The sequence below is a fragment of the Pelophylax lessonae genome, assembly GCF_965119305.1.
Source record: "Pelophylax lessonae genome assembly, chromosome: 5".
Lineage (NCBI taxonomy): Eukaryota > Metazoa > Chordata > Amphibia > Anura > Ranidae > Pelophylax > Pelophylax lessonae.
Window position 1 is genome coordinate 482,494,718 of NC_138772.1, and position 20,000 is coordinate 482,514,717.

Genomic DNA, 20,000 nt, shown 5'->3' on the forward strand with positions numbered 1-20,000 from the left:
ATGTACAAACACAGTGTAAAAAAGATTTCCAGAAAATTAAACTACTATGATAAATATTCTACATGGTTATCGCTTGTAAAAATCATAATTATTAGATTACATTTATTTGAACAGCCATAAATAAATGACTGTTAGGAATACTTATTAAAGGCTTAGGAACTGATATGTTTTCATTGTGGTTTCCAATCATATGGTCACTAGGACACAAAATAAATCTTTAGCTGGCAGATGTCACTGCATAAATACTGCAATTGTTAGTTACATATTTTTGGTAAAAAAAAAATCCCAATAAGCGTATATTGATTGGTTTGTGCATAAGTTATAGCGTCTACAAACTATGGGATAGATTTATGAAATTGTTATTATTTTTTTACTAGTAATGGCGGTGATTAAGGATTTTTAGCAGGACTTCGACATTGCGGCAGACAAATCTGACACTAAGTGACACTTTTTGGGGACCAGTGACAAGAATACAGTGATCAGTGCTAAAAAATGCACCGTCACTGTACTAATGACGCTGGCATGGAAGGGGTTAACATCAGGGGCGATCAAAGGGTTAAATGTGTTCCCTGGGACTGCTTGCTAACTGTGGGGGAGGGGGGTGCTTTGACTGGGGGAAGACAGAGATTCTTGTTCTTGCTTAGCAGAAAAACAGGATCTCCATCTTTCTCACAGAACGGCGATCTGCCTTGTTTACATAGGCAAACCGCTGTTCTGCCTCTCTTGGAAACGATCACCAGGTGCTAGCAAACATCGGGTTTGCTCGACCCGCTGATTGGTCTAATCACAACAGGAGCAGGTCACCAGCAGCATGCATGTGTGCTCCAGTCCTGAAGAAAAAAAAAATGATGAAAAAGGTACGTGATTTTGCGCTGAAGGGCTGCCCTGCCGCAGTATATATGCGTGTGGCGGTCCGGAGGCGGTTAAAAAACGCACATATACATACTCAGCCAATCTTAAAAAGGGCGAGGTTTATGCTGTATATTATACCGTATTTTCCGGCGTATAAGACGACTTTTGAACCTCAAAAAAATCCCCCAAAAAGGGGGGTCGTCTTATACACCGAGTATAAAAGTCTCCAAAGTAAGTTAAGTGTAATCTCTCAAAAGCGCTGGCTGTCTGTGCCCTATTACTCTCCAAGGTACCGTAAGAACTGTAAATGTAATCTCTAATATATCTCCAAGGTACCGTAAGTATTACCGGTAGATGTAATCTCTCAAGGCGCTGGCTGTGCAGGAATCCTGTACCGTTATACCGTACGTACGTACCGCTACATACAGTATACCACGCTGAGCCAATCACAGTGAGCGATGTATTCTATTTTTGAATGCTAAGCCTGCTCGGATTGGCGGAGTAAGAGAGAGTAACATCAGCCCTCTCTAAACACAGAAGAAAGTTAGTTTGCAGCAGATCTGCAGGAGCCTCCAGGTCTCACCCTTGTGCTGGGAGTGCAGATAGACCGGATCCCCTCCCTGGACAGACATCTCTGGGGTTTCCTCACCGACAAGACACCCCCCAGCAGTGTAAAGTTCCCCCCTGCACCATGAGTGTCAGCTGAGAGATGACGCTGGGTTGCGAGATAAGGTTTATCGGCCAGTGTGGTGTCGATTGGGAGGAGCCATATTGATCCAGATGGGCACTGACTGAGATCCCCTGCATATACACTTTATCATATATATATCAAGGTGAGCACCCACTCACAAGGGGGTGCACGGTTGCTGTTGAGCTGTGACATCCTGGTCACTCACTATTGGGGAGCACTAGCCACTTTCAGGTGGCCTGATCACTTGTTTAGAAGTGTTGTTTTATCACCAAGATCCACTGGGACTATTTTATATTGGACTTTTTTTTACAATTTTATATTTTGCACATTGCATCTCTTTGCACTTTTGGATTTATTTGAATTTATTGCTTGTCCATTTAGCACTTTATCCATATATATATATTTATTTTAACGATTTTTCACCTGAATTTTTTATCATATTTATTCATTGCTTGTTAGTCATATTTATTTATTTGCGCAGCACTTTTTATTTATTTTTATTTATTACACTGGTATGAGAAGTGGGGTGCTTGCAGCAATCCATTTATTTATTGTAGGGAGGTTGCTCACGGGATTATTTTGTTTATTCAGTAACATCAGCCCGCCTCTCTGACTCCGCCAATCCGAGCAGGCTTTGCATTCAATAATAGAATACATCGCTCACGGTGATTGGCTTGGTCTAGCTGTATGTAGCTGAAGCTACGGTACATACAGTATACCGGTACAGGATTCCCGCAGAGCCAACGCCTTGAGAGATTACATCTACTGGTAATACTTATGGTACCTTGGAGACATATTACAGATTACATTTACAGTATTTACGGTTCCTTAGAGATATATTAGAGATTACATTTATAGTATTTACGGTACCTTGGGGATATATGAGAGATTACATTTACAGTACTTACGGTACCTTGGAGATTAATAGGGCACAGACAGCCAGCACTTTGAAAAATTACATCTTGTTGCATTGCTTCGGAAGGGGAGTAGTCTTATACGGTATTGCCCAAAACCTATGTTTTAACTTGAAAATTAGAAGGGTCGTTTTATACACCGGAAAATACGGTACTATAGTATACAATATATACTGTAATATTTAAATATTGTACCAAATAAAAGTCCTTCATGCCATTAAAACAATTGTGTAACATTTCCAGAAATAAATGTAAAACTTACCCAAATATAAACATAAATATATTCAATATTGCTGCATCTCGGAATTCCTGATAAAAAATGATACCTGCAATGACAGAATTGAATGCATGAAATAAAAATATTTTAAGAAGATGACTATATTTGGAGTTTATCTTATTTTTTTTTTTTTTTACATTCTGATTATTATTTGTGTAGCCAACCCTCGGCAGGTATGTTGATTTTTTTTTTTTTATAGCAACAACATTTAGTGAATTACAGTGTATGTCTGGGCAAGGAAAAAATACTGGTTTTAACTTGTAAACAAAAAGTGTCCGAAATAGGACTGGGGCTTAAGTGGTTAAACAAAGGCCAAGATGGCAGCTTCCTTGGCTGAAAACAATAGGAGGGTTTACTTCTATTTTAATTGTTGCGAAATTAAAAAAAAAAGTGTCCTAAAAAAAAGCTCTGAAGACGTCACAGGAAGTGACGAAACGCACAAGGCTGGACCGCACGGCATGACACCCGCTACGTAGGTGGAACATACCGGAACAAAGCGGAACTCTCCGCTCGCCACTCTACATGTAGCGTTACCTCTCACTGAGACTGTCACAATTTCTTTTATCTGCTGCATTTAACCCATGGAAGGGTAATAAACTATTTTAAGCAATATTACGCTATCTGGAGCACTTTTTTTTCATACCCTGGGCCTCCAGTGATACGGGGAAATAGAAGGAGATATTCAATACCGCCCCCACCGAGGGACCACGTGGGATCCACCTTGGCCTGGAAGCCAATAAGCGCAAGTGGTCTTAGTGCCGTAAGGTACATAAGACCCACGGAATCTGGTAAGTTGCAAACTTTACCTATACCACAGTGAAAAGGAACGTGAGCTACAAAAAGTCACAAGTCATATGTGATAGGAATCCACATTGAGCACCCGCACTTAAGTGCACTGGAACAATTGTGCACAAGGAAAATTCCACTTGAACTTTATTTGTCACCGTAGTCACCTAATATATGGACTTGATTTAACCCCATTGGGACATTTTCACTACTTTACTATTTATTTATTTTTATTCTTGATTATAACTGAATATTTTTTTATTTGCAATAGCTATATCCCTATCAGATTATATATACATTGTCTGGAATTGTATATTAACACTTTGCGTAGCACACAACCTATATATTTTATATTTACTGTTTTATTTATCACACTAAGCACTTGAATTATTTATCTTAATAGGATACACATAAATCGGCACCATTTTGTATAATATAAAACTCAGCAAGTGCTATAGGTAGCCCTCTAAGGCTATTTTTTTGATACTCCTAAAAATGTACCTTTTGTTGTGAATTCCTTCTTAAAGTAGAAGTACAGCCAAATCTAATTGCCATCTGATTTTTCCTTCACAGCATTCACCATTACAGCTTCTGTTGGAATGTCTACGCAATTGGAAATGTCAGTCTCATAATTCACTGTGGATGGTACCGCAATTATTGAGTCAACTGTCATGTCGGATTCTATTTGGCCATTGATATTCCTTTTTCGTGATTTGGGCCCTGTGTGCATGGAGGGATGCTTGAGTACCCGGGTTTTTTTATATCTAATCTTTGACAACGTTGTCATAGATAATTTTAATGTTTGGTTTGGTGACATTTATTAATATGTTATAAGTTTTTTGCAAATTCTTAGAAGCTGCAGTGTGTTTCCCTGTGGAGCCTCTGTTTTGTCCTTCACCTGGGTCCTTCTTTGAAATACTAGTAACTTTGCCATTTGCCTGCCATTTTCTTGGGTACAGCTTACAGAGTTCAGTTCGTTAACATTGGCCACACTGTCACAGTGAAAACTTAATATGCAAACATTTTATTTTCGTTATAAACACCCTACATGGATAAAATTCATGAAAACACAATCCATTCACTTTAACCACTTCTTGCCCATAGCCGTTTTTGTTTTTTCTGCCGGCAATGCTTTTTAATGTAAAAGCAAATCTAGCAGCCTCCCGCTGCCTTTCTGGGCTCTCCTGTTCCACCGGGAAGCCAGAGACTGAAGCTGGTGGTTCTGCCGGCTTACCATAGAGATGACTAGGCGCCATAATGGCCCTGATGATCTCTATGGTCTAAGAAACTGGAAGCAATGTGTGAACTAAAATTCAATAAAGTGTATTTAAAAAAAAAAATAAAAAGAATTTACATTGAAAAACAACACTGTGCAAATACTGTGTAACATAAAAAATTGCAAAATGCATAATGTTTGAGGGTTCTAAGCAATTTTCTAGCAACAGAAAATAAAAGATGATTTTTACATGTAGCAGAGTCACAAATTGGCCTTTAGAAAAGTAGGTAAAATATGGGCTATAAATTTACTTTGAAAATAAAACTTTTCAGAGTAAGCAATAAACAAAAAAATGTACTGCAGATAACATTATACAAACTGTGTTAAGCGAAGATCTAAACCAATAACACCTGCAATAAATTTGTACCCCCTGGCTGATTTCAGATAATAAAATTTGGGCCTGAAGAAAAAAAAAAAAAAACAAAACAACAATTTCAACCCTAGTCTTCATCAACATTAGCTCATCGTTCCATACCTGCGAGTATAGCGCTGGTTGTGAAAAACACATAGTTAATTGGCACCACCTCTGTTGCATTGTAAAGCTGCATTGCTTGATTTAGGAACCTAGCGAATAAACAAATAAGTAAATAAGTAAAGAAATGAGACTAAAATAACAAGTGAAAACAATGCTGCAGACAGTTTAATAGTAAAAGACGCTGTAAGATTTAGCAGCTTCATAAATATTTATAGAGAAGAGCGCTCAGCAGGACTTAAAATTACTCCATAATGTACTTGGGAAGTCTAAATAAATGAGAACAAACGCAGGACGAAAAAAAAAAACAAAAAAAAAAACGAAACACAGACGCAATTTTAAATTAATTCATGTAAAATGTGCTCGCAGGATTGTGAAAAATTATCACAATTAAATTTTATGTTCTCTGTTTATTGTGAGCTATGAAAACTTCCTTCAGGTTTGAAATACAAACTAAGAAAACAAGTATAAGCACAGCCAGCGTGCCGAAATCTCATTTAGGGTTAGAGAATTTGGTTTGAAATAAAGTCTTTATACAGTACAGTCTATATTGGAAATGAGATTTCATTTATCAGAATTTAAGACAGATTACACTAAAAAATGCCCTCAATGCGGAGTCTCAGGCTAATAAGTAGGCACACAGAAGGGAGGGGGTTTATATACAAAAGGTTATGTATTCCCATCAACACAGTCCTGAGATTAACAAACCCAATTCTGAAAAAGTGGGGACACTACAAATTGTGAGTAAAAAAGGAATGGACTAATTTACAAATCTCATAAACCTAGATTTTGTTCACAATATAATATAGATAACGTATCAAATGTTGAAAGTGAGACATTTTAAAATGTCATGCCAAATATTGGCTCATTTTGGATTTCACGAGAGCTACACATTCCAAAAAAGTTGGGACAGGTAGCAATAAGAGGCCGGAAAAGTTAAATGTACATATAAGGAACCGCTGGAGGACCAATTTGCAACTTATTAGGCCCAATTCCCCCAATGCTGCAGCGAAAAATAGTGGAGCAATTTTAAAAAGGAGTTTCTCAGAGAAAAAGAGTTTGAAGTTATCATCTACAGTGCATAATATCATCCAAAGATTCAGAGAATCTGGAACAATCTCTGTGCGTGAAGGTCAAGGCTGGAAAACCAAAAAAAATTATTTAAACAAACTTATACTGCTTGCACTTAAAAAGATATGTATGTAAAAGGATGTGGAAATCTGTAGCAATCCCTCAAGAGTTGCAATAATTATCACCTTTTAGCTCTGCCTTGAGTTCAGTTCAATATATACACTATATTACCAAAGGTATTGGGACGCCTGCCTTTACACACACATGAACTTTAATGGCATCCCAGTCTTAGTCCGTAGGGTTCAATATTGAGTTGGCCCACCCTTTGCAGCTAAAACAGCTTCAATTCTTCTGGGAAGGCGGTCCACAAGGTTTATGAGTGTGTCTATGGGAATGTTTGACCATTCTTCCAGAAGAGCATTTGTGAGGTCAGGCACTGTGTTGGACGAGAAGGCCTGGCTTGCAATCTCCACTGTAATTCATCCAAAAGGTGGTCTATCGGGTTGAGATCAGGACTCTGTGCAGGCCAGTCAAGTTCCTCCACCCCAAACTCCCTCATCCATGTCTTTATGGACCTTGCTTTGTGCACTGGTGCGTAGCCATGTTGGAACAGAAAGGGCCATCCCCAATCTGTTCCCACAAAGTTAGGAGCATGAAATTGTCCAAAACGTCTTTGTGATGCCTTAAGAGTTCCTTTCACTGGACAAAGGGGCCAAGCCCAACACCTGATCTATAAAGACATGTATGAGTTTGGGATGGAACTTGACTGGCATGCATGGCATGGGGTCCTGATCTCAACCCAATAGAACACCTTTGGGATGAATTAGAGCAGAGACTGCAAACCAGGCCTTCTCTCCAACATCAGTGCCTGACCTCACAAATGCGCTTCTGGAAGAAAGGTCAAACATTCCCATAGACACACTCCTAAACCTTGTAGACAGCCTTCCCAGAAGAGTTGAAGCTGTTATAGCTGCAAAGGGTGGGCCAAGTTAATATTGAGCCTTACAGACTTTAACTGGGGTGCCGTTAAAGTTCTTGTGCATGTAAAGGCAGGTGTCCCAATGCTTTTGGTAATATAGTGTATATACACTGCTCAAAAGAATTAAAGGAACACTTTTTAATCAGAGTATAGCATCAAGTCAATTAAACTCCTGGGATATCGATCTGGTCAGTTAAGTAGCAGAGGGGGTTGTTAATCAGTTTCAGCTACTTTGGTGTTAATTAAATTAACAACAGGTGTACTAGGTGGGCAACAATGAGACAGCCTCCAAAACCGTAATGGTTTTACAGGTAGAGGCCAATAGCATTTTTTTCCCTACTTATCTTTTCTGTTTTCACTAGTTTTTCATTTGGCTGGGGTCAGTGTTACTACTGGTAGCATAAGGCTATACCTGGACCATATAGAGGTTGCACAGGCAATCCAACTCCTCCAGGATGGCACATCAATACGTGCCATTGCTAGAAGGTTTGCTGTGTCTCCCAGCGCAGTCTCAAGAGCATGGAGGAGATTCCAGGAGCCAGGCAACTACTCTAGGAGAGATGGAGAGGGCCATAGAAAGTCCTTAACCCATCAGCAGGACCAGTATCTGCTCCTTTGTGCAAGGAGGAACAGGATGATCACTGGCAGAGCCCTACAAAATGAGCTCCAGCAGGACACTGGTGTAAAAGTCTCTGGCCAAACAATCAGAAACCGACTTCATGAAGGTTACCTGAGGGCTTGACGTCCTCTAGTGGGCCCTGTGCTCAATGCCCAGCACTGTGAAGCTCGATTGGCATTTGCCATTGAACACCAGAATTGGCAGGTCCGCCACTGGTGCCCTGTGCTTTTCACAGATGAGAGCAGGTTCACCCTGAGCACATGTGACAGACGTGAAAGGGTCTGGAGAAGCCGTGGAGAACGTTATGCTGCCTGTGACATCGTTCAGCATGACCAGTTTGTTGGTGGGTCAGTGATGGTCTGGGGAGGCATATCCATGGAGGGCTGCACAGACCTCTACAGGCTAGACAATGGCACCCTGACTGGCATTAGGTATCGGGATGAATTTCTTGGACCAGTTGTCAGACCCTACACTGGTGCAGTGGGTCCTGGGTTCCTCCTGGTGCGCGACAATGCCCGGCCTTATGTGGTGAGAGTATGCAGCCAGTTCCTGAAGGGTTAAGGGATTGATGTCACTGAATGGCCCCCATGCTCGTCTGACGTATATCCAATAGATCACCTCTGGGATATTATGTTTCTGTCCATCCAATGGCACCAGGTTGCACCTCAGTCTGTTCAGGAGCTCAACCCCGGTCCAGATCTAGGAGGAAATACCCCAGAACACCATCTGTTCTCTCATTAGGAGCATGCCCCGATGTTGTCAGGCATGCATACAAGCTTGTGGGGGCCATACAAACTACCAAGTACCATTTTGAGTTGCTGCAATTAAATTTTAGCAAAATGGACTAGGCTGCTGCATAATTTTTTCACTTTGATTTTCGGGGTGTCTTTGAATTCAGCCCTCTGTAGGTTGAGAACTTTCATTTCCATCAAACATTGTGGCCTTTTGTTCCAAACACATTACCCAGTCCATAATAGTAAAGATATCCAGCATGATATTTCTCCCCTTTGAGATCTGATGTGTTTTCAAAGTGTTCCTTTAATTTTTTTTAAGCAGTGTATATATATGCATGTATAACATTTTCTTATGTAGCCAGGTGCTGGACTACAGCAATATGGAGAAGGAGACATTGCCTTCTAGTCTTTCCTATTCTTCTATATCTTCTCTGGGGTACTGATGGTATGCTGCACCATCCTCCTCCAGCCAGTAGAGGGAGAGCTAAAGCCAAGGAAGCCCATAGACTTTCTATGATTTTCATTAAACTGCCCCAGAACGTTCCTACTCTTGGCACTGAGGGAATTAGGAAGAGAGCACCTCTGTTTGGATATTTGCCTGCCAGCAGCAGCAGACCAGACCAGGGGAGATCTGAGACTTGGAGTGGGGACACCCGGGGGGCACCACAGCACTGACCACATCACAGGATGTCCACTCACCCTCTGCTTCCCACTGCTGATCACCAACGGCTGTCGAGGAGAGGTCAAGGGCCCCCCCCCCGAACAATGAGTGGTTACCACAGCATCCCGGGGACTGGTGAGAAGGCTATGTGCCCATTGCTGATCCTGGTAGCAGAGACTGAGCCACTGACACCAAGTCTCCATTGCATTCTGCACCCATAATGCACGCTATACAGCACTTATTCCAATCTTAGACTTAAGACTTCACTTATACCAACCCTATACTGCATTATACTAAACTTCAACTGCACCTATACTGTTACCTATACTGTACCTGTAGAGCATGCAGGTTAACTTGGACTGTCAAGTGCACCAATGATAGCCGGCAGGAAGACCATCTCAAAATACTGCCCCTCCCATAATAATTATTCTGCGAGCCCTCATTGTTCCCCTGCCCCCTCTGCTACTATGCTCTTTTTCTTTTGGACCATGCATACCCAGTCTGTCTAGGACTAGCATTACCATCATGAATGCACACAGGCAGTATAGTTCCACCACCCACACTTTACTTCTGATCACTGCTGCACTTGAGGTGGCCTTGCTACTGTTTATGCTGATCTAGATGCCAAATGTCATATTATGCCTAGTCCTTACTGGCATTTTGTATGCTAAATTGTGGCGATACCATTGTTAAAAATCAAAAAAGTGAAAATATCAGCTCGATGTGTAGAATCGCACACTAATAATCAATACAATAATCACAGCAGCTAAATCAAAATATGTGAATCACTGCACATAAAAAGATAATGAATAAATAGAAAGATAAAGCGCCACTGACATAGAATAATGTGCAAATAAGCAAAAAAGTGTGCAAATAGGCAAATCAGTGCAGAATGTGCAAAGTAGTAAATCAATGAATAATAAAAAAGGTACTGACGAGAATTTCTAGTGTAAGATATATATGGACTCACCCAATATAAAATATATGTGTGAACAATGTGACGTTAAAAAACCACTAGTGATAATAATAAAACATAATTAATAGTCCATATACACAATATCTTCAATAATCATAAAAACGCTCAGATGCTCATCCAGTGACCACTATGGATGATATTATATTGCTGTTGTTAAATAAGATAGTACAGTGTCTTCAATAACTACAAGGTGCTTAAGTGCTCAAACGGATAACGTTGGTGCTCCTGATCCCACAACCAGAATTGGATGGCCTCTCCTCAGGTTTTAACCCATGTTTCACCACTGAGTTATAAACGCAAGATATCCTAAGGAGATGCGCAGGGTCACGCCACCCTATCTTGGAGTCCTAGGGCACTGCAAGGGCTAATGAATAGCTATGCCTTCCCAATCCATAATCACGATCCTCAGCATGTGAAAATGTAAGAAGAGGGAGGAAGATCTAATGCTCTCTGTTATAAAAGTTTATTTAAATAAAACATAAAGAATCCATTCACATCATATTGCACATGAGCTGTGCGGGCTAGTGCAGGAAATGAGTCAATTGGGGAGAGACACATGAAACTTTCCTGTGTGTGCTGCTGGGTCACGTCCGTCTTGAGTCCCCGCCCCCTATACCATTGTTAATCCATTTTATGTTTGCCTAGTATTAGGTGACAATATATTAAGTTTGCCTTTACTACCTGGTTTGTTGTCTGTTGCTCTTTTGTATAGCACTACTATTGGGCGCTAAGAATTCCTGTGATATTGTATGTTTGTCCACTCAACCTGGTGTGTCAGAGGGGCTGAGATTCCTGAGAAGTTCAAGGCAAAGGACAGAGGACCCATCCTATCTAGTGGCTCCTACAGGGGTAGCACTACACATACAAGCTTCCAAGCATAATTTAATACTATGTATAAATATATATTACTGTACAAAACTCTTATGCAAAAAATCTCTCTTTCCCTCCTCTCTGGACTCAGTGAGAGTTGTGGGAATCATTGGCTCCTGCTGCAGGCAATCAAATCCATTGACGAGAGAACAGGGGCAGGGACAAGCCCCATTGTGTGTATCAATAGATGCACACAGTGCAGCTCAGGATCAAGCCCGCACAATTGCAACCCTAGAAAGTGTCTTGCTAGGGGGAGGAGCTAGGAGTGCCGGCGGGGGACCCTAGATTAGGAGGATAAGGGCTGCTCTGTTTAAAACCAATCCATAGAGTAGGTAAGTATAACATGTTTTATATATAAAAAAAAAATCCTTTACAATCATTTTAATTTCTGCAGAATGCTACCAAACATAGATTTAAAGCAGAAGTAAACCATGAAAACAAAAATTTGCCGCAGTTAGGGTCTATTAGTAGGACAGGCTTTAGAAGTCTATTGTACCAAAAAAAACGTATTTTACTTATATGCTAGACTGACGACTGTGGCGCATAGGCAGTACAGTGTACAGTCTCTGCACTTTACAGATCCTGGGAACGGAGCCAGGTGCCAAGATAATGTAACTCCAGCATGCAGCCTGCCTGCCTGCCCAATAGGCAAAGCAAAAAGATGGTGGACGTGGAAGAAAAAGAAGATGACATGACACCAGCAGGTGCAGAGTGGGTGTGAGGGCTTGGAACTCACATCACTAAAGGAGAGCACGCCCAGAGGTAAGGGTGTCATAACATGTAAGTATGCTGTGCACATTATGGTAAATTATAGCCTCTTCCGCAACCCTTTACTTCTGCTTTATGATGTTAAAGTGTTGGTTTTTTGTGTAGTTTTTTTTTCGAAACAAGGGGAAGGAATGCCTGTCAGCTTTTTATTGAGTCCCTGCTGGTAGATTCACCCTTCCCGTTATGTAGGTTTACTCTCCCCAATTTAGCTGGCCATAAATGGGTTGAATTCCAAATTAATTTTCTTTTGAAAATCGTAACTAAGAATTTTAGTTTGAATTTCGCACCATTAGTGGGCTGCAGCAACGGCTGATTTTCATGTGGCCATCGAGTTTAAGTGATCTGGCATGTTGGAAATTTTTGGAAAAACAAACTAATTTCTAAACAATGATGGGAGAATTGTGTGAGAAATATAATCGAAAAAGAAATGCGCATGAGTTGTGACCTGGAAAAAAATACATTTCCCAGCCACTAAGTTTCTGATTTTCAAAAGAAAATTTGTTTCATAATTCAACCCATGTATAGCCAGCATAAAAGAGAGAAAGCAATAGGAAATCTAAATTCTTTTAATGGCAGCATATGTTCTGGTTATAACTCAGAATGTTCCTCACTTTGTAGAGGAGTCTCACTATTTCCTGAACTGAAAAAGTTTTGGTTACACATGCACTTTAAATTTAACTAAACATCGCCTCTTAAGTAGAGTTTTAATTGACTGCTTTTTCCAGTCATTTTATAGGACCCAGCAGGTACGCTTTTGTTAATGGTTAAAAGTTTTTTGTTTTTTTTCAAAAAGTGTTACAGTACTGAATTCCGTAGTGATCTTTTATACAATCCACAAATAAAGCTAAGCCTAGATCATTTACAATTCCACTACGCAGTGGGGAAAAAAAAAAGCATCATCATTAAAATTCTACTGAAGAAAATCCTGTCTGGCCCTGTACACAAATAAGGGCTTTCAGGCAGAAGAACACTTTTCCAGCTAAAAAGGCCACAACTTACTTGACCTGGAAGACACAAGAAACAATCATTAGAACAGCCATGACGTAGAATATGGCGTACGTCAGCTGCATTTCCCCCTTCAAGGTCATCGCTAACATGCCAGCAACCGCTTTAACTGAAATCACTGCCACTGAGGCTGAAAAAGAGAAAGAAAGCTATGTGAGCATTCATGTCTATATTATGAAATAATTACATATGGGTGAGGCAAAAGCAATGAGAATATATAAGTATGCAGATCAGGAGTTCTTTTTTTTCCCCAACATTAGATCTTTATTGAATATAAAGTGATGCAAAACAAACCGTATCAGAAAAACAAATAAGGACATATAGGACAAAAGGTACAGAAGTTATTAAACGATCTAATAAGGGCAAACAAATCACCAAGGGTACATAACAGACATATAAGCATTGGGAGTTTAAAGTGGCTCCAAGGACCACCTTGATTTTGAAAAGGTACAATGGGAATTAGATATAAGAGCAAAATTACGTTCGTACTCGAATATTAGGTTTACATGGTTGATCAGGTCTGAAACATTTGGGGCTTGATCTGATTTCCGAAGTTTTTTAATGAGAGACTTAGCACTCCTTAGAATAACCGCAATAATGGTGCGGAATTCTGTTGAAAACTTATCTATCCCTAAACAGAGAAGGGCAAGAGCTGGCTCTGGTTTGGTAAGGATTCCAGTTAGTTGTGAAATGAGTTGAAAGACTTTGTTCCAATAGCTCGTTAGATTCTTACACAACCACAATATATGGAGAAGGGTGCCAGTATGACCACACCTCTCCAACAAAGAGAGGAGTAATTAGGGGAGAATTTGCCTAAACTGTTTGGAGTTAAGCTCTAGCAAGACATTACCTTTTGGCAAAGTTCCCAGTAGTTGATACAAAGTGTGAGAATCGTATGGCTGTTTGCCATTGAGCGTCTCAAGGTTTTTGCAGGTCTGACTCCCATTTCAACATGGTTTTAGAGAAAGTGTTTTTGTTATGGAAAAGGGAGTAGGATACTGAGATTCCTCTGGGGGTGGGTTTAGGGATCATGAGAAACTGGCAAGCCAAGGGATGAACATGCATAGAGGGTTTTGGGTGGCGTTTCAGAAATGTCACTATACACATGTATGAAAAAAAGTCGTTGGGTGGTATTCCATATAAGATCCTTAAGTCTTGCAGAGGTTTGAGTTGAGAATGAGTATATAGATCGTCTATCCAGTTAATGCCCTTGGCCTGCCAGTGCCTCACTGGAAGATAGGGTATGAGAGACTCTAGAGTAGAAAGTGGAGTTAATACTGATGGGTTATGGGCTGCAAAGATTTATGGTTGAACCAGAGATCTCCACGCTATATATGTTGCTTTAATCGTAGTTGGAAGAGGGGGAAGGTCAAATCGCTTTCAACTGTTAGCTAGTAGTGTAGCTTTGAGTAATGACTCAAAATAATGCAGCGCCAAAGGAGATGAATAATTAAGTGAAATACCAATATATGAACAAATATCATAAAATAAAGATTATGCACAGTGAAAAATATAGTGCAAGTACTACTAAACAAAAATAGGCAATATGCAATAATGTGACAGTAATATAATAATCACTATCAGAAAGTGTCACAGTGAATTTAAAGTCCAGGTGCTAATGAACAAAAAACTAATGCGACAGTGGTTCAATGATCATAAAAGTCCCCAAATATTCCAAATAATCAAATAAATATATTAGAATAAAAAATGTTCCAAGTCCATAACAAAATATCTTCATTGCTGTGCAAAAATGCATTGCAAGTGCTGGTGCTCCAATACCATATGGGTGATTCCGTGTGCTGGTAAAGATAATACTAGCAGCTCACCTCCCTATCTGGCTCACAAATAGTAATGAGCCAGACATGCTGCATGCATGGGGAGGAGCCTGTTCACACACGCCAATACACTTCCTGCCTGTCATGCTCACACCTGCCTGTCATGCTCGCACTGGCTGAGTGCCGTGGATTGTGAGTTTTTTACTGTTATCTTTATTTAATACATTTTTAAACGGAGAGCACTAGGAGATTGTGTCTTTATTCCTATACATGGCACCCCTACCCTGGGAGAGGAGAAGGAGGAGGTGACGTTCCCAGTACGCCATTTCCTTGATTGAGTACAGAGCGGGTCTGGCTGTCCTATACTGTATACCATTACCTGTTAGGAGGCATTCCCACCCTGTGAGAGGAGAAGGAGGAGGTGAGGAATCCATTATCCCCAGCACTTAAAGTGCACACATCATGTCTGGCTCATTATAATTTGTGAGCTGCTAGTATTATCATTACCAGCACACAGAATCACACGTATGGTATTGGAGCACCAGCACTTGTATTGCATTTTTGCACAGCACTGAAGATATTTTGTTATGAACTCGGCACATTATTTATTCTAATATATTTATTTAATTATTTGGAATATTTTGGGATTTTTATGATCATTGAACCACTGTCATATTCGTTTTTTGTTCATTAGCACCTGCAATTTAAATTCACTGTGACACTTTCTGATAGTGATTATTATATTACTGTCACATTATTGCATATTGCCTATTTTTGGTTTAGTAGCACTTGCAATATATTTTTCACTGTGCATAATCTTTATTTTATGATATTTGTTCATATATTGGTATTTCACTGAATTATTCATCTCATTTGGTGCTGCATTATTTTGATTCATTACGTTTATTTGTGTTGTGTGGAAGCACTGATTGTATGTGGCCATTGGTACTTTGACACATTTTTATTATTAATTTTGGTTTAGCACTGATTTTATTCACATTTTTTAGTGTAGCTTTGAGGTCTGATGTATTTAGGAGAAAGGATTCAATATCAACCCAGTGGTTGTCTGGAGAAGTGGTAATCCATTGCTTTAATTGAGTAAGCGATGTGGTTGTCCCGTGGTTCTGGATGTCCACAAAGCCAACCCCTCCTACTTTTTGGTGCTTAATGTGGTGGGTGTAAGGACAGTGGGCTTGTTTATTTTGCCAGATGAACAGTTTCAATACGGCTGTTAAGGAATGTAGATATTGCAAATGCACAAGGATGGGTAGAGTCCAGAAGATGTAAAGAATTTGTGGTAAGAGCATCATTTTGAACGTGGCTATTCTACCCATCCATGAGATTTTGCTCCGAGAGAAGGGTTTGATCTCGCTGGTCAGTTTACGGAGGAGAGGTTTGTAATTGGCTTTGCTCAGTTGCGTTGATGGGAAGGTTACAATTATTCCTAGATAAGGAAGACCTTTATATGACCAGGAGTAAGGAAGATCATTAGCTAGTTTCTGCTTAGTATTCGTAGGGAGACCTAGATCTAGTATTAATGATTTGGAGAAGTTTACATTGTAGTCAGAGATATCCCTAAAAGAGGATAATACTTGGTGGCCATGTGGTAAGGATGTAGATGTGTTGGATAACATTAGAATGACATCGCCTGTGAAAAAATTAACTACATGTGGGCGAGAGTGGAAACAGAAGCCAGATATAATTGGGTGGAATCTTATTGCCTCAACTATGGGCTCAATGACTAGGTTAAATATGGAGGAGGGGGGGGGGGGAGGGTATCCTTGTCTGGTCCTACTGGATATTACAAAGGGTCTGGAGAGGAGGCTGAAAGAGAATACTCTCACTGAGGGGGTGGAGTATAGCGCTAAAATAGCTGATAAAATTTGGGTTCTCTGGCCCAATACTAACAGTACTTGGTTCATGTAACCCCAGTTAACTCGATCAAATGCCTTCTCTGCATCAATGGATAGGAGCAAAGAAGGAGTTCGTGATTTTTCTGTGAACTGGACAATGTTTACAATGCACCTGGTGGCATCAGAGGTCTGTCTACTCTTGATAAACCCGTGTTGTCCAGGAGTATCAAGGATGGGAGAATATTGTGAAGGCATGTATCAAGGAGTTTAGCAGAAATTTTACATCAGAGTTCAATAACGATATCAGTCTAAAGTTACGAGTATCCAGAGATTTGCCCGGTTTGGGCAGAGTGATAATGTTAGCCGACAACATCTCTTCTGGGAAAGATGCTTTGAGAGCTGCTTCCGTGAAAACTTTTAATAGGTAAGGAGAAAGGGTATCTGCAAAGCTTTTGAAGTATTCATTGGAAAGACCATCAGGTCCAGGTGATTTGCCTGCAAGGGTGGATTTAATGACACAAATAATTTCATCAACAGTAAATGGAGCATTAATACCCTCAAGTTGACTGGAGGATAGAGATGGGAGGTTTGGTTTAACCAAAAACTCGCTAATTGGGGATGGAGAGGGCTGAGGGGTGGAAACATCCTCCTTTAAATTAGAGAGGGCATTATATTAGTCAGAGAAGGGGGTTTGCTTTATCTTGGAGGTTGGTGATCTTTTGCTTAGAAAACGGGTGATAGATATATGGTACTCTAGTTTTTGCACTGCAAAATTTAAGTTTGTTTGCTAATAAATACATTTCTGCTCTGTTGTCGTCGGGGTAATACTGAAGTTTGAGGCATCTCATATATTGGTCATGTTGGGTGCATAGTAAGGAACAGAGTCCTTAGGTTGGCCAAAATGAAACCAGATGGGGTGAGTTTGTTTTGGGTCTCAAGCGTGTGAATGGAGCCAAGCAGCTCATTTAATTTAGCACTATATTTTCTTTTGGCTTGAACAGATAACTGGATAATGAGCCCACGCATGTAAGCTTTGTGGGCATTCCATAGTAAGAAGGTGTTACAAGTAGGAAAGGCATTGAAACGGAAGAACTCTTCCAAACGCATAGAGAGGTGTTGTCGGTTAATGGGGTTTTGAATAATTGCATTATTACAGTGCCATACTGATACTCTTGGGCAGGATTCCTTTTCCTCAATAACAATGGATATGGCAGCATGGTCCGCCCATGTGATATCAGATATTGAGGAGGAGGAAGTCTTCTGCAAAGTCCATTTATCTACTAGGAAGAAGTCAATTCTAGAAAATGACAAATGTCTAGAGGAGAAGAAGGAATAGTCTTTCGTAATCGTGTTGACATTTTCAAATATCGTAATCATTGTGGGACTAAAGTAGGCTGCCTAGTTCTGGGCGTAGTCTTTAACCTGATACGGAATAGTCCAGTGTGGCAATGGGGACCCCGTTGAAGTCCTCTCCTAGGACGAGACTGCAGTGCTGAATGGTTTGTAACTTCTTAAAAAGTTTCTTCAGGAATCTAAGTTAATGGGCATTAGGGACATAAACATTCACCAGGGCGTAAGGGTGGGAGTTATTGTGACATAGGAGAATGTTGTAGCGTCCCCGTAGGATAGTTTTGTTGAGGTCAAAGGAGAGTGAGTCTTTTACAGCCAGTAGTACACCTCTTTTTTTTTTGTAGCGGTAGAGCCAAAAAAAGATATGGGGATAGGATTTGTGGGAACATTTGGGAGTAGCGTTCGTTGCAAAGTGAGTCTCTTGAATAGTAGATGAATAGTAGGTCTGCTCTATGTTCTCTTTGGGGGATGATTTAAACCATTAATGTTAAGTCCAAGAGGGAGGAGTACCAATTATTACATAAAAAGGCAAGGATGGAGTGGTATGTTGATAATAGGAGGTAACATCGTCTGCTAAGTAAGAACCATGAAGAGTAAATGGCTTTTCCATGAGTAGGGTAATAAACAAGGAAGAGTTCCTGTGTGGTGTGCTGAGGATGTACCAAAGTTCCCATATAGGTTAGGGTCCAACTTGGGGTGGAAGGGGAAAAGAGTGGAAAAAACAGAGCTAAAAAGTAACAAACACCATAAAACAATTTCCCTCAATTGCAAAGAGGGACAAATGCAGCTAATGCTGGCATACATGTGGATCAAATAATGTAGTATATAGGACATGCCTTTATCCATGGGGAGCTAATTATTTAAAGATAAACAAAAAAAGATTAGGAGCCTTCTGGTGAATACTTCAGGTGTAGCGCTAATGAAGAGCGGGTTGCCATTCTGCAGCTTGTTTCGAGGGAATAGGTGGGCGCCAGGCCTGGACTGGGGCAAAAAATAGGCCCGGGCATTTTAGACTGAGCAGCCAATTTTTTCAGGGACCGAGGGGGGGTATTTGCAGGGACGGCTGGTGACGGGATATTCAGAGTAGGTCCTCTAATGTACAGGGGACACTGATATAAAAGGGCCTGCACTGTAAAGGGCACTGTAATGATTAAACTGCCCCTAGGAATCATGTCCCCCCTTTTAATCTCTTCTTACTGTGCAGATATCCAGCTCCTACCGCCCCTGAAACATGTCCCCTTTACATCAGAGTAAGCACAGAGGCCCCTTACATCAGAATCCGCAGAGAGCCCCCCATTACTTTAAAGTCCACACAGAACCCCCCTACATCAGAGTCTGCACAGAGCCCCCCTACATCAGAGTCCGCACAGCCCCGTTTACATCAGAGTCCGCACAAAGACCCCCTTATATCAGGGTCTGCACAGAGCCCCCCGTTACATCAGGGTCCGCACAGAGCCCACCCTTACATCAGGGTCCGCACAGACCTACCCTTACATCAGAGTCCGCACAGAATCCCCCATTACATCGGAGTCCGCACAGAGCTGCCCTTACATCAGAGACCCCCCACAGAGCCCTCCTTACATTGGAGACCCCCCCTACAGAGCCCCCTTACATCAAAGACCCTGGCTTACATCAGAGACCCCCACAGAGCCCCCTTACATCAGAAACCCCCTACAGAGCCCCCCTTACATCAGAGACCCCCCACAGAGCCCCCCTTACATCAGAGAACCCCCACAGAGACCCCCCTTACATCAGAGACCCCCCCCCACAGAGCTCCCTCTTACATCAGAGACCCCCCCACAGAGCCCATCCTTACATCCAAGACCCGCCCTTACATCAGAGACCCCCACAGAGCCCCCCTTACATCAGAGACCCCTCACAGAGCCCCCCCTTACATCAAAGACCCCCACAGAGCCTCCTTTAAATCAGAGACCCTCCAAAGAGCCCCCTTACTTCAGAGACCCCCCAGAGCCCCCCTTACATCAGAGACCCCACTGCAGAGCCCCTCTTATGTTCGTTTTATATACAGGGAGGCAGGAGAAAGGGTGAGCTTACTCACCCCAGGATGGAG

At 41.1% G+C, this 20,000-nt stretch overlaps 1 protein-coding gene across 2 annotated transcripts in view; it reads right to left on the reverse strand.

Moving 5' to 3' along the window:
- Positions 1-20,000, reverse strand: part of NIPAL2 (NIPA like domain containing 2) — a 191,647-nt gene that overhangs the window by 24,288 nt on the left and 147,359 nt on the right. For both annotated transcript variants that reach the window (XM_082259221.1, XM_082259222.1), the window contains exons 7-9: positions 12,946-13,081; positions 5,272-5,360; positions 2,720-2,783 (exon numbers count right to left, since the gene is read on the reverse strand). In XM_082259221.1, the coding sequence (XP_082115347.1) occupies positions 2,720-2,783; positions 5,272-5,360; positions 12,946-13,081 (289 nt within the window). The remainder of the gene's footprint in view (positions 1-2,719; positions 2,784-5,271; positions 5,361-12,945; positions 13,082-20,000) is intronic.